Source organism: Athalia rosae, chromosome 3 (genome assembly GCF_917208135.1).
Source record: "Athalia rosae chromosome 3, iyAthRosa1.1, whole genome shotgun sequence".
In the NCBI taxonomy this organism is placed as follows: Eukaryota; Metazoa; Arthropoda; class Insecta; order Hymenoptera; family Athaliidae; genus Athalia; species Athalia rosae.
Genome location: NC_064028.1, coordinates 24836357 through 24850947, shown reverse-complemented (window position 1 = coordinate 24850947; position 14591 = coordinate 24836357). Strand labels below are relative to the sequence as shown.

The 14591-nt window shown below is 35.7% G+C and overlaps 2 protein-coding genes and 1 long non-coding RNA gene across 6 annotated transcripts; 1 reads left to right on the top strand and 2 right to left on the bottom strand.

Annotated features, from left to right (window-relative positions):
• Nucleotides 1-252: 252 nt before the first annotated feature.
• LOC105686832 (biorientation of chromosomes in cell division protein 1-like 1) lies at nucleotides 253-6849 on the bottom strand. Of its 2 annotated transcripts, none has more exons than XM_012401978.3 (3): nucleotides 6549-6849; nucleotides 2397-6145; nucleotides 253-2245 (listed from the first exon to the last, which is right to left on the bottom strand). In XM_012401978.3, exons 1-3 carry the CDS (start codon nucleotides 6678-6680, stop codon nucleotides 2137-2139), a joined length of 3990 nt encoding a protein of 1329 aa, XP_012257401.2. In that variant the 5' UTR covers nucleotides 6681-6849; the 3' UTR covers nucleotides 253-2136. The 2 variants fall into 2 exon arrangements, with proteins under 2 accessions (XP_012257401.2, XP_012257402.2); XM_012401979.3 differs by having other exon boundaries at nucleotides 253-1994; nucleotides 6549-6846.
• Nucleotides 1884-12671, top strand: LOC105686834 (DNA-directed RNA polymerase, mitochondrial). 3 transcript variants are annotated; one of them, XM_012401981.3, is made up of 18 exons: nucleotides 1884-2013; nucleotides 7411-7527; nucleotides 7608-7822; nucleotides 7908-8137; nucleotides 8244-8632; nucleotides 8755-9107; nucleotides 9193-9468; nucleotides 9556-9891; nucleotides 9963-10133; nucleotides 10226-10351; nucleotides 10410-10607; nucleotides 10686-10961; nucleotides 11041-11286; nucleotides 11370-11529; nucleotides 11612-11870; nucleotides 11941-12112; nucleotides 12236-12327; nucleotides 12420-12671. In XM_012401981.3, the coding sequence occupies exons 2-18, from the start codon at nucleotides 7455-7457 to the stop codon at nucleotides 12547-12549; spliced, it is 3702 nt and encodes a 1233-aa protein (XP_012257404.2). In that variant the 5' UTR covers nucleotides 1884-2013; nucleotides 7411-7454; the 3' UTR covers nucleotides 12550-12671. The 3 variants fall into 3 exon arrangements, with proteins under 3 accessions (XP_012257404.2, XP_012257403.2, XP_048508466.1); XM_012401980.3 differs by lacking the exon at nucleotides 1884-2013 and adding an exon at nucleotides 6889-7175; XM_048652509.1 differs by lacking the exon at nucleotides 1884-2013 and adding an exon at nucleotides 7045-7179.
• LOC125500267 lies at nucleotides 11531-11970 on the bottom strand. Its single transcript, XR_007277546.1, has 2 exons — nucleotides 11829-11970; nucleotides 11531-11753 (listed from the first exon to the last, which is right to left on the bottom strand). It is a non-coding gene; the product is annotated as an uncharacterized LOC125500267 (long non-coding RNA).
• Nucleotides 12672-14591: the final 1920 nt, after the last annotated feature.

Below are 14591 nucleotides of genomic sequence, written 5' to 3'. Positions count from 1 at the left end.
GAATCGCGTCATTTTGGACTAGTTCATACTTTTCAATAATTTCCATACTCTTTGAAGCGAATATTAGCGCGTTTGTAAGTTTTATTGAGCGATCGATATCTAGAGTTTACATTTTGAAAGGATTCACGAGATATTTGTGTTATATGACTCTTAGTTTGTGATCTTCAACACTTACAAATTCGTCAACATTAACATGCAGCAATAGCAGCAGTAACCAGCACCTAAGCATTGATTGTTATGCAAACGATACTGTATTTTTTCAATTCATTTTAATTCTATTACGTACAATGTAGATTTATAAATCAAATTAATTATTGGCGTACATATTAAGTATAGTTATGTATCTCTATATATAATATCAATGTTTATCTAACTGTATATCACGGTAGGGTATTTACCGCTAATTATAAATTCAACTATCATCAGTCGCATCGTACTTAGGTGTGTACTTGTGGTATTACATAATCACTGTATGTACGTACGTACCACCAGTAGCACAAAACAGGAAGTGGTCATTTTCACATAGTGTACTTTTTTTTCTATTTTTTTCTCTCTCCAGAATTAGATGAAGTAAGCATGGTCATTACAATCTGAATGCCTATTTTCTTTCCTGAGTTAGCTAGCGTTAATTTGCAGTTGTAACTTGTCACTAATATTTTTGCGCTATGGATGAATATTAACGCGTCATCGTGACGCTGAATTTCACATGAAAACTATTAGTTTTGAATTACACTGTAGTTGGCAACGTCTGAGATGGATCTAATATTACTTAATGCTATACTATATTTCGTTTTGTTAGTAGGCGTGTGATTCTAAAACATGGATCAAAAGTACAGAGTTGGGAAATTAAACAATTTTTTTAAATTTGTTGCACTTAGGCTTGATTAGCAGTATAACATTTATCTGTATGTAGTAGATTACGACACTACATTCTGATTTGGCGTTTGAAAACGATAGATTCATTGACATTGAAATAAGTTGACCTTAGTCACTTTCATCATAGAATATCTATGCTTTCATAGATTCTGAAAGAAAATGTGATTTATCTACTTTCCGTTTAAAAGCGATGAAATGATGCAACTGGATTTTTGAATGATTCGAAAATTCGTAGAATGAGCTTGACTTCTATTCTGGAGAGTTAAGACAAGGAGAATACAATTTGTAATTGATCGATTTGGCATTGTTACTTCAATAATGTAAATGAACAGCAACCGAATATTCATACATTACACATTCCAAATGATGATTAACGCTGGGACTATCAATAGCAGTAAATTACCAGACCATTTGTCTTTTGTCTTTACAATAATTTATACATAATTTACAATATTTGACTACATACATCAGTTATTTACAAAGAAGTCCATTATAATATTATAGAAGTATCAAGTCTGTCATATTTTCAACTTAGATTCTATTAATGTTTCCATTCGATTCTGAAAAGAGCTTTGAATGCTAAGAATTGTTTGAAAAATAATAATCTGATGTATTGATGATGATGTATAAATGGTTGAACTCATTTTTTTTCTTATACTCCAATTGGGTCCATGTGAAAGAATCACATGAGAATTATGCAGCTACTAAAACACTGTTATATCTTCGGAAAATTTATCTATCATTGAGTGCCATCAACTCTTTTCAGTCTCAGTAATATGAAGTGAGAGAGAGTACAAAATATTATTTGAAAAAAATAAGTAAAATGATAAAGTAATCATAACACATGAATGATTAATGTAGTGGGAAATGAGTAATGAGCGTAAGAGATTATGCTGCATGACAGTTTACGCTCAATGAGCTTTGCGTTGAATAAAAAGCAAATATGTGCTATTCAATTTTGTACTCTTTCCTATAGTCTTACATGATATCTAAGACTCTGTGCTTTATGAGAATGCTATGCTTGATTGGACCTTCTACTTCGCCTGGAAGAACTGGAGAAAAAAGGCCTAGGCTTATAAAGGTCATCGCTTGAGTAACGCTGACTGCTTCTCTGCCGGCTGCAATCATCCAATCAAAGTAAGTTCTTTTCAATTACTGAAGCTAATTGAAGTATTTTGCTTGATATTTTTTTTTACAGACACATAAGTAAGTGGGTGTAAAGAGTATGATAGACATTGACATTTAATATTTGTAAAAGACCTAGGGCAAGCATATGCTTATTCCTGCTTTTTTGCCATTCATAAGATTTCTCCAAGTGTTGTTTCTAACGAAGAGTTTAAAACAGTAATGCTTGGACATAGTAGCAGACCTAAAATCAGTTACAATATCATATTACTTATCTTTGATGGCAGTTTGAAATCAAATAAATCTTTTTATTCAAAAATTGAGTTAGTGATCTTTGGATAGCGGTGAGAAAAAATATTTATTCCGAATCAAATAACTGATAGATTGAATCTTACCTTTTATCTTCCTTCAGAAGATGAAGGGAAGTTTTTTCACTGCTCGCTGATACGTCGCTTTCTGGGCTTAGGGGCATCACGAAATTTTCTCCATTAGGTAGACTTGGAATACCACAAACGTTGGCTATGGCTTGTTGTTTCTTAGGACGACCCATTCTCCGTTTTTTGCTTGTGTTCAATTCTTCTTCCGGCGACGACTCCTTTGCTTTGTGACGATTATTATTATTGTATGTATTGTTAAGTAAAATATCAGTCAAAGGACTGGTAGAGTGTTTACGTTTTGCCATTGGCGGTGCCATTGTTTTAGGTAGAGCTGAAACTATTCGACCTCCAAGACTTTCTAAGATTCTTTCAAGGGATTCTGATGAAAAATTTTGAGGGTGTGATTCATCCTCGTCTATCTCAAGTTCCAGGGACTCCAAAAACTTAGAAAACTTCTCTGCCCTTTCATTATCGGCTTCAAAATATAGACAATTGTCATTATCGTCTAACGGCGATGGTGAGATCTGATGTTTTGGGTGTTCTTTGATGCATTGTGATGTTACTGACCCACTCAACATTTGAGATCTCGGATCGCTTTGATTTTTTTTGCAAATTTTCAATGGATCTACTTTCTTTAGCCTTTTTTCTTGAGAATTCAAATTTTTTGAGGACTCTTTTTCCATGTTGGTCTTTTTCTCAGTTGGGAAAGGAATTGGATTATTTACGTTATTATTAGACTGTTTGAGATTATTTGTCGTGATATCAGGTAACTTTCCACCATTGTCTACTTCACTTTGTGCAGGTTTCACCTTTGCAGTTGAATCGTCAGTGTCTTTTACAGAAGATTCTGACTCTAATAGTTTTTTGTCAGATATCATATCCTCGAGCCCCTGTCTAATGGATTGTTCCATTACTGACAGGCTCGACTGCTTTTCTAAAACATTTTCTAATTTTTCCCGTGAATTATTCAACACCAGCGGATTTTCCAAACTATTAATAGATTGTTGGTCTAAACTGATGTTGATTTCTTTCATTGACAGATCCGGGTATGGTTCTTCATACTCGTCATCTGTAACTTCTATTATCTGAACTCTTTCTTCATCTGGAAGTGTAGGGACAGTTTGTTCTTTTGCAACCATTGACATTGGACCAGATTTATTGGAATCATTAATATGATTAGCCAACTGAAATTTCATTTTCGCCGCTTCGTATTCTTTCAGTCGTTGTTTTTCTAGCTTCTTTCTAATTTTCATCAACTTCTTAGCTTCTTGAAAATTTTTTGCGAACTTAGGCTTCTTGACTTTGAAGTCACTTGGGTCTGGTGCAGCAACATCTGATTGTAATGGACGTTTTTTCAATGGTAAACTCAATTCGTTTTGCCCTAAATCCACTCTCTCAGGCATCAAATCGGATTCTAAAAAATATTCAGCTTCACTTTGATTTTCATATGCTGTTTTCATGGACAAATGGTCACTCTTAATTCTACTGTCATTATCCTTGTACGTTGATTCAAGTGGTAATTTTGTCTCATCAGATGGTGAAATGTCCATATTATCGGAGGTTTCACTGCTCGAGTTACTAGTTCCACTGGATTCCTTATTCAAAGTAGTAGAGCCTGTTTTACTTGCATTAGCTATTGAATTGGAACTGCTTTTCTGTGAACTCTTGCCATTTGAACCATTTGAGCCATCTCTATCAGTAGACCGTCGATCATTTGGATTTTTTCTCAAGCTAGAATGGTCGTCTTTGATTTTATTTTTTTTTTCATCTTTCTTCTTCCGTTCCTTACCCTGAGAATCGATTTTGGTATCCCTCTTAGATTCTAGTTTGTCAATTCTTTCGTAATCTCTGTTCTGAGATTCTGTTTTTGAATCTTTTTTAACCTCTGCCTTCTGTGATTCTGGTTTTATATCACGCTTTGCGTCTGAGCGCTCGTATCGATCACCCAGCTCTCTAGGTAGATCTTTCTTATTATCGGACTTGTCACTTTTTTCAGTAGTATCAGCTTTTGCACTACTATGACTCTTATTTCGGTTATCCTTACTGTCCTTTGATTGTCGTTTATCATCTCGCTTTCCTTTATCTTTATTCTCGTATTTAGAGTCCTTTGATTCAAATGCTTTACTGGATGATTTACTCTCGCTTTTAGAATTCAACTTTTCATCAAAGCGACTTGATCCTTTCGATGAAGAACTTTTGGAATCCTTGCGATCTTTTGAGGAATCCTTTTTGTCTCTAGATTCTTTAATGGGCTTAGCTTCTTTTGGATCTTTTGCGGATTTCTCCTTCTCAGTGAGCTCTTTTTTCTCTCGCAGTTCGCGGATCTTCTCTTTGTACATATCTTTTAGATCTTTTCCAACACTATCTTTCTTATCTGAATCCTTCTTATCCTCTCTAGTTTTATCAGCTTCCCTAGATTTCTCTTGATGTTCCTTACCCTTCTCATAGCTATCGCGACTTTTTTCTGTCTTATCCTTGTATTTGTCTCTGGAATACTTATCACTTTTATCATGCTTAGAACTATTGCTGTGTCCACTTTGTCTTCTTTTGTGATCTTTATCTCGGTCCTTGTAACTCTTAGACTCTTTAGCATCACTCTTTTCTTTACTAGACTTGGTTTTAGAAGAATCATTTTCTTTACAAGTATCTTTAGAATCTTTACTATCATTTTTATGTCTTGTTCCTCCTTCCATGGAATCAGGGATACCTTTAACACTTTTCAAATCTTTGAAATCTTTTGATTCGTGAGTCTGGTTGTCTTTACCACGAATAGTTTCAAACGAATTCTTTAACTCTTTGATATTAGCTTTGTTGGATTCAATATCTCGTATCGCTTTAAAATTGTCTTTGTTAACCTTGGGATCTGAAGTTTCGATAGATTTTTCTTTATTACTGTCATCCTTCAAAGTTTCAGGCATGGGTGTAGGAGCGTGATTTGATAAACCAAAATCAGTCACTATTGACAATCGAGAATCTGATGAAGCCTTACTCAGCTGAGAATCATGATTACTAAAGTCTAGATTGTCTCTTGAAAAGTCATTTATAAAATCGGGGCTCCTTGACCTATGACTGGTCAGTTCAGAAATGCCTGACAAATGAGAATCATTAGATTCATTGAAATTCATAATATCTATAGGTTCGAACACTGGACTGTCCTCTTCTTCTTCCTCAGTTTTTTCATCAGATTTAGAAGAAATATTCAAGTTTGATGCTGAGATATTTTTACTAGAGTTTTTTGAATTACATTCTAATTGGTTTTCTAGACTTTCCGAATGTTTGTTGGCGGAGTTATCATCATTCATTGATTTATCTTCGATGTTTTCAGATTTTGTTTCAACTGTGCTCGTATCTTTGGATAGCGAGCGACTATTTTTTCCAACGATCACACCTAGATTTGAATCCACAGATTCTAAAGAGTCATCTTTCAAGCTGTTTTTATCAGATTCCGGCGAAACTGGGTCTAAATCTTTAGGCAGTAAGTCCTTCAGACTTTTTGCTCCGTTTCGGTCCTTATTTTTTGGTCGTTCCATTCCAAGAAATTTATAAACAACATCCTCGATTTGTGGCATGAAAACTGAATAGACTTTTGGATTAACAACTTGATCAACGATACGCTCTACCCCAGCATCTAAGTAAGCTGCGTCGTGTATATGTTTACGCAAATTTTCACGTAACTGATTCTTGTTCATATCAGGCTTCCATATTTGCTTGCCAAGAAACGTATTGACGGAGCTCTCCACTCGAGTACGCAAGTTTTGATATGCCGGCTGTAAAAGATGTCATCAACAAGTATTATTCAAACAGTAAAAGAATCGTCCTATCTCTTCTATGGAACTTGAAATGGTTTGCGGGCAATTATTGGTTAAACAGAAAAGGAATCACTAGAGTAATTATGGAAAAATAATATACAGAAAATTTTGACTGGATTCCATGCAACATATTTCCAATGTAAAGCACAGCGGGCAAGAGATTTATCAGTCCGCAGCTGAGTATGAGATGAAATGTGTTGAGAGTAAATTGCTAATGGTTCAGATAGACATCCGCAGAGTTGACAAATTTATAGTAGTGAGTGGCGGACTTATCGAACAATGCAATAATTGTTTGCGAACAATGCAATAATTGTTTGTCTATCATAAATTATATCGAGATTAAAATTAATAATAAACAAACCTTGGTATCAACATCTGCAATGCACTCCTTGCGAAACTGATCAAAGATGCCTTGAGATTTCACTTCTCCAACTATATGATCAATTAAACGTGGATCTCCAGCCAAAAGTGTCCTACCCAGTCCCACCTCCATACTTGTTTCTACAGACGAGCGGTTGAAAAGTTTTTACTCGTCTTCTCGTGTCCTATGCACCACCATATTTATTTATGTATGATGAAATTAAATACAGAAACCATAATGCTCATCAGTGATTTGCTCTACTGTTTTTATTTTGCACTAACTATTTTGGTACACCAGTGTCTAGATGTCTCTGTCTTTATTTTTTGAAATTTGTGGACAGAAGGAAAATTCACGGCCCAACATGGTTGCTTCACGTGTCTACTGTTGACTGAATATTGGTACTTCAGTCAACGTTTCTACTCAGTTTATTATGTGATAATCAACTGATATGAAACTTGTGACTCTTAGAACAAATAAGTGATATCATTACCAGTGCAATGTACAGGCTTTTTAGACGTTACAAGTTGCCTGTCCGGAACGTACAATTCGCAACAGTTCAAGTTAACCTTCAACACAGCCACCGAATTTGTTCGATTTGCAACTTCTATCATCTTCAGCCGATCAATTGTACGTATGTATTGTCACCATTATAATAGGTGATTTTTGGGTTCAATTTTTGTTCATGCCGAGATTCATGCATACATTGAATTTCCCAGATAGAAGGAACCCTGTTAATGCCTAGATTCCTAAAAACAAACACTCGTTGACTGTGACCAAGATAGAATGACCCTGCTTCTTATGTTTACTGAAATTTGCTGCACTGAGATTACGCTAATCGTCTGTGATAAATTTATTCTATTAGATAATAACCATGGCATTGTACGCTATCAAACCACCATCACGGAAATGGCTTGTTTGGATGCAGCAGCTCTCAAAAAAGTCAAGCACAAGATTAGGAAATATGCAGAACTGTTAGAAGGTGCATTTTCTGTGAATTTTCAAAATGCTCCCGTTTATTTGTTTGTTGTCTGTATTCATAGCTGAACAATCTGGTTTTAGTATCTGCGGAATCAACAACTGATACAAAAGCCATAATTAAAAAACTCAATGCAACTGGTGTTTCAAATTTGGCTAACAAACCAGACATTAGTTTAGATCAACTGCATAAAATTAAAAACATCAATAAATTACCGAATCAAAAAACATCAATTGCTAAAACCGAGCAGGGTCCAAAGGAAACTGACGCATCGGCTTCTGAAATTTTTTGTCCAGCGGTAAGACTAAAATGAACCAATGTACGGGTACATCTTGGGCTTCTGGTAGAGACCAATGATTCAAATCTGCATTTTCCTACTATAGGACGAATTAAATTCAATGGCGCCATCGATGTCTATAAATTTAGATGAAGAAGACATATTACCTAAGAACGACGAGTTATTTGAAGAGGACTTGATGGTTCTGGGGCCTACCGATCCAACGTTGATTAAGAATACATCTCTTTTGAGTAGGTCACATTATGACCCTGAGGATGATGTAAATGAGGACAATTTAGAATCAGTGGTTCATCCTGACAGTCAAAACTCTAAAAAGTGGGTACAAATATGAAATTGTTAAGATTTTAAGTAACACTAACATTTAGTTGACATTCCAATCTACGCTTTGCGTTTATTACTCTTTTGATTTATTGTTCAATAGAAAGGCAAAAACAAAGTTAAAGGTAAAATATACGGATGAGGAAATAGAAGCCCTAAACAAAGAACATCTGCAGACTACAAAACAAAATTTACTTCATGAGAACCTGCACTCTTATTTGTCCGTGTGCATCTCCAGTGGGATGATTTCACAAGCATTCAACACTCTGCAGTATTATAGAAGTCGAGCTAAACGCCTCAAAGATCAATGCAGTATTACTGACATTGCCATATATAACTGCGTGTTACAAGGCTATGCTTCACACGGAAATTTGGAGAAGGTCAAGCTGTTATTGCAGATGATAGTCGAGGATTCGATCCAACCTAATCCCCAAACTTACGCTGCTATGTTTGAAGTTGTTAGTCGCAAGAAAGATTTTCAGCGTCACAAGGGTAATTCAATCAGATTTAAAACTAAGTATTTGAGTGATTTAAAATAAAAATGAAGATGTGACAGGCTGAAAAGTTTTAAAGTGTTTCCAAATAATCTGATGCATCAATACATTGAATTTTAGAATTCCTGGAATCTGTTCTGTCAGACATGACTTCACGTGGTATAAGTTTGAACGACGTATTAGACAAATCCGTTTTCACTCATGATCAGAGAGAAATGACAGATCGAGGAATTCGGGTATTAGTTCCGGATTTTGAGGCAAATTACACTCGGCCAGATACCTCATATAGTAACCATCTCCTTGAGAAAATAACAGGTACCATAGGGCAATCTATTGAGCCTGCCAAAGATATTGTAACCATTTCGGAATTGATGACTAAAGCCAGGCATCAAATGCAATTGGAGAAGACTGGTAGTGTCACTGTAAAGAGTGTTGCAGTACCTCCAAAACTTTCATCATACGCACTACTATGTGTGAGTTTAAAAGACATGAAATATGATTCGAACGCATTATTCATAGTAAGTACGGCTGCGTAATGTGTGTACCATTTTTAAACAGAGAGAAAAAGTTGCAGAGATTGAAAAAATGTGGAGAACGGTAATAACGGAAGCTTTTCAAAGGGAATTGAATGTTTACCAGTCTCAAAATACCAATGGATACCATTTGAAAAGAACGATGAATTTATATCCTTATTTAACCGTTCTCGACACAAGTGTTTATGTAGACGTTATACTAGACGAAGTTATAAATCGTGCATCTGGTTCTGAGACTTTCAGCCCTGGGCTTCACAGTCTTATTGGACAACTTGGGAGAAATATTTTTCACAAATATCAGGTAACATTTTTCAAACTATCATAACATTGAGAATCTCTCAACACAAATGTGGAGTAATCTACGAAATCAAAATTACTTTGCATTCAGATGGAAATGAAGCATCGCAATAGTGTGCATAGCAAAATAGAAAGTATATACAATGAATACTGTAAACGTTACATAAATGGATTGAATGGAACGAATGCTCGCACAACATGGCTAAATTTACTTCACGAAAAAATGCATGAAGGAGCAACCGCGGACCTTGAAATGGTGCCCTGGCCATACCCTGTATTAGTGAGCATAGGCAGATTTTTATACAACATCATTCTACGGGACATTAAGATTGACGTCAATTGTATCAAGGCAAATTCCCAGACTCAAAGATATTTACCAGCGTTCTATGCAGTCTTCAGAAATAATGATCATCGAGTTACTCAAGAAGTAGGCTAATTATCAGGGTTTGTTTTTTGTATATCGGTATCATCTGCTACATTCCAAGTCTGATTTCATAGATAAAACCACATCCTTTCCTATGGAAATTATACAGAGATGCCCAGCTTGAAACATTGAGCTTCGAAACATCCATGTTACCTTTAGTTGGTCCACCATCACCTTGGTACTCTCCTAAAAATGGCGGTTACTTACTAACGGATACTAAGGTTGTAAGAGGTGTCTCCGATTCTGTAAGTAATGTGCATTCACTTGTCTTACCCAATTTTGAATTCAATTTATGGTACCTTGCATTTTGTACTTACAATTTTTCCTTTAAATCTAGACACAACAGTGGCAAATATTAAAACAGTTACCACAAACCCAACTTTACCCAATTTTCGATAGTCTGAACCAATTGTCCAGTATACCATGGAAAATAAATATTTCAGTTCTCAATATAGCTGTCAAGGTGAGTGTTTATTGTTATTTCGTGGAATTCAGTTATTAAGGGTTTGTTACCTCGCTAGGTATTTCAAGACGGAGGATCTCAGGATCTAGACATACCAGAACCTCCAACAACTACACCACTTCCAATGATAGATGTGGAGTTATCAGCTGAGGAGAGAAAACTTGCTGTTAAAGCCAGGCTGAAAGAGAAAAGAAAGAGAGCAGACACGTACTCGTTGTGGTGTGACACTTTGTACAGATTATCTTTAGCCAATCATGTAAGTGGTGTATTTCAACAGGTATACTGATTTGTGGAAATAAAAATTTCACCATCTGCTTCATTCATTTTCTGGCAGTACAGAGACGAAGTGTTTTGGTTACCACATAACATTGACTTCAGAGGTCGAGTTTATCCGATTCCTCCACATGTTAATCATCTTGGTTCAGATCTTGCACGCTCACTAATGGTGTTTGCAAAGGGGCGACCTTTGGGGCCAGATGGTTTTAACTGGCTCAAAATTCATCTCGTGAATTTGACAGGTCTTAGAAAGAGAGAATCAAATGCTGAGCGTCTAAGGTATGCAAACGAGCTGCTTCCACAGATTTTGGACAGTGCGGAAAATCCCCTGGGTGTAAGTTTGTTATGATTTTCTTGAATGTAGTATTTCGTGCCCTCTAAATTTGTAGATAATTTTTTGATTTTTCACTAAGGGTGAAAAATTCTGGCAAAAATCCGAGGAACCGTGGCAGACTTTAGCAGCTTGTTTTGAGATTGCTGAGGTGTCAAAGTCTCCAAATCCAGCAGAGTATATTAGTCGCTTTCCTGTTCATCAGGATGGTAGTTGTAACGGACTACAACATTATGCTGCACTTGGTAGAGATCGGCAAGGTGCAGAAAGTGTCAATCTCTCATCCACGGAAAAGCCCCAAGACGTCTATAGTTTTATCGTAACATTGGTAAAAACAATTTTCCATTGTAATTACGAATTCTCAACTTGGTAAGTTTAAATATGTTTCTGGCTGATAATGAATAATTTCAGGTAGAAGAACAGAGACGAACCCATGCCAGTGAAGGTTTAGAGATAGCTCAGGTTTTAGAAGGAGTTATCAAGAGAAAAGTTATTAAGCAAACCGTTATGACCACTGTTTATGGCGTGACACGATTTGGTGCTAGGCTACAAATAGCCAAACAATTGAAAGGTTTTTCTTTGATCTATACTTTTATTTGCCTTTTACATAATCGAGTATCATTGTTTCGATACACCTTAACGCTATTCCATAGAAATTGATTTCCCGGAAGAACATCTGTGGGCAGCTAGCCATTATTTAGCTAACCAAACTTTTCATAGTCTGAGAGAAATGTTCACGAGCACGAAACTGATCCAAGACTGGCTAACGGAATCTGCTCGTGTTATCTCTTCCACCTGTGGAAAAAATATCGAATGGGTCACTCCTCTCGGTCTTCACGTAGTACAACCATACAGTAGACCTACACATACTTTCAATGACAGATTTGCTATGCCAAAGAAGTCGAACATTGAGTACGTTGAAAAAGTCAATAGCTCGATTGTGCTATCTGACAAACTACCGATAATTTGAATTGTGTTACAGAAAACCGAATGTGATGAAACAAAAAAATGCCTTTCCTCCAAACTTTATACACTCGTTAGACTCTACTCATATGATGTTAACAGGCCTTCATTGTGAACATGAAGGAATCACCTTCGTATCTGTACACGACTGTTTTTGGACCCACGCTTCTACCGTTGCTGCAATGAACAAAGTATGTACAAGTATTTATGATTTCAAGTTATACCCTGTGGAAAAACTTTGTGATGTAAGTGAAATACATATGTTCCAGCTATTTTTCATCATTGTTTAAAAAAGTAATATTCTTATATTGTAGATATGTCGTGAGCAATTTGTAGCTCTTCACTCTGAACCAATTTTGAAGAATCTGTCTGAATTCCTTGTGAAGACATTCGGTTATGTAGAAAGGTTGGTATCAGAGTATGTTACATGCTTTAATAATGATGTTGAATTTTTTCAAGTGTCGTCAACATACTAAAAGCCTGTTTTTAAAATTTCAGTGACATTGTTCAAGATGGATCTGTTACGGAGCTTAGCAAAAAAAAAGTGAACAGGCTTTTGCAGCAACTTCCAAAGCACGGCGACTTCGATTTAAACAATGTTTTAAGATCGGAATATTTTTTCAGTTGAGAACAGAGTATTAAGTGATTAATATATCTACAGTGTATAGTACTCTATCAAAGAATTTATTCTTTAATTAGGCTACGCATAAACGATTGTGAATATTAAATATAGTATTGTTATGTCCATAAGTCGGGTTTTTCATTGAATATAGAAACGACCCAAATTGAATTCTATTACTTCTACTCGAAATCGGAAAACAAAATCAGTTTGTTTTACTCTTTGGTGACGAAAAATGTAATATGTTTTTTCGCAAAGGAGTGTATCCCTCGGAACAGATGCAAGATAAAGTTGGATCTAAAGCTGGGTAGAATCCTTGGCCATCACGGTACGTTTTTCCATCGACTTTAGACGTTGCTCAATCTTTGTCCTTCTCACATTCAGCTGTGAAATAATTGCAATTGTTCTCGTTGTTCGAGTGTAGAATCATCTCTATTTTTCGTTCTTCACAATTGTTTACGCATCAATCAATAAAATATATTTACATAAAATAAACTCACGGCACATATGACCTGACCAACCACTTTCGAAATCAGCTTCAAGGCAGCATCTCAGGTTGGGGGACTTGGTACCAATCAAATATGGGACATGTAAATTGGGCCCTATTTAATAAAGTGAAGTTGCACATTGAGAACTGATGATATACATGGTATACGATAAGTATACTGACGAATATCCACAGTTGGTTTCTTATGTTCAATTTTCTCTACTTTATTTATTTGCATTTCGACTAGCCCTCTGAACAGAAGCACTCAGAATCGTATCTTTTTGCATTCAGATTTTCACTGTTAGCGTATTCATCACCCTTGAAGTAACATTTATCTTTTCACCTTCCCTTGCATTAATGACAATTATATGTATTTTATCACACAACAATTGTCATTCGGCCCATAAATTGGGGTGTTCCCCAAATCCTCGTAATATCGAATAAGTCCTTTGCATTTTGATTTATCGCAGCCTAAAATAAATAAAAATAAGAACAAAAACTTATTGTTAGGATAATCAGGATCCGAATGCTGCGAAGCCTCGTTCATTCGCCGGTCTCATTTGAATTAAGATTTCGACGGTCGCTTATTTTACCCAATCGTTTACTTCAATATGGGCTAGTTATGAATACATAAATAACTAAACAGCGATGGAGGACTAAGGATTTTGAAAACATGGGTAGGTATACATGTGGTATAGCTAAAATTTTGTCCGGTCGATGGCCGCAACTCATTCTGAATAACGTTTCCACTCACGACTGAATACTGATCATAATTACACAGTTGTACACGTCGAAGTGGAACTTAAAATCCAGGAAAACCAGTTTCTCGAACGCTACGTTCGAATATCAATGATTATTATCGTCTCACTATTATGTAATAATTTATCGAGTAATGATATCTCTAATTCAGCGCTCATCAATTATCTTCCTTTGAAATATGTAATTTTACATATAATTTTATGCTTGTAGAATTGCTTATCAGCTTGCAATTAATATGATTATCACGGGTGAAATGAGACATCGCGGTTGTATAAGTTATTGCAGTTGGTTGTTTTACGCGATGTTACTAATTGACCGAATACCTTCTTTTTATGTATGTCCTCACAACCATTTGTGATCGTAAAATATTATATCAACGTTTGTGAACAAAAAGGGACCCGAATTCGATAATTTCTGGACCGGCGATTCGTTATCTGTTTCTGAATATTTGGACATTATTTTACGATGTTGTATCCTTTTAACAGGCGGATTATCATATTCATTGCTAGTTGTTTGCTACTCAAATTGTTATTCTTCAAGCTCAGAAGCTACGATAAACGTCGAGAAGTCCAGAAATTCAAAAACTCCTCACATTTTCAACTTTGATCGAAGATCGTATAATAAAAACAAGGTGCACTTGAAAATTAAAAAGTTTCATTCAATAATACCTTGATTTGAAGATATCACCGCTAATATCGAGAATAGATAAAAAACATGCTATTCCCAAAATGTCTCTTTTATAAGGTTTTTATGAATTCAAGGGAGAGAAAGAGGGATTATCTATATAATAAGTACAGACGATTTG

What these genes read in the sequence shown, in the direction of transcription:
- LOC105686832 (XM_012401978.3), bottom strand. Translation starts at nt 6,680, where the DNA reads ATGGAGGTGGGACTGGGTAGGACACTTTTGGCTGGAGATCCACGTTTA. An exon ending in TTGCAGATGTTGATACCAAG is followed by an intron (nt 6,146 to 6,548) that starts GTTTGTTTATTA and finishes CATCTTTTACAG; the next exon opens with CCGGCATATCAAAACTTGCG. An exon ending in CTTCTGAAGGAAGATAAAAG is followed by an intron (nt 2,246 to 2,396) that starts GTAAGATTCAAT and finishes AACTGATTTTAG; the next exon opens with GTCTGCTACTATGTCCAAGC.
- LOC105686834 (XM_012401980.3), top strand. Translation starts at nt 7,046, where the DNA reads ATGTACAGGCTTTTTAGACGTTACAAGTTGCCTGTCCGGAACGTACAA. An exon ending in TCATCTTCAGCCGATCAATT is followed by an intron (nt 7,176 to 7,410) that starts GTACGTATGTAT and finishes TTATTCTATTAG; the next exon opens with ATAATAACCATGGCATTGTA. An exon ending in AGATTTTCAGCGTCACAAGG is followed by an intron (nt 8,633 to 8,754) that starts GTAATTCAATCA and finishes ATTGAATTTTAG; the next exon opens with AATTCCTGGAATCTGTTCTG.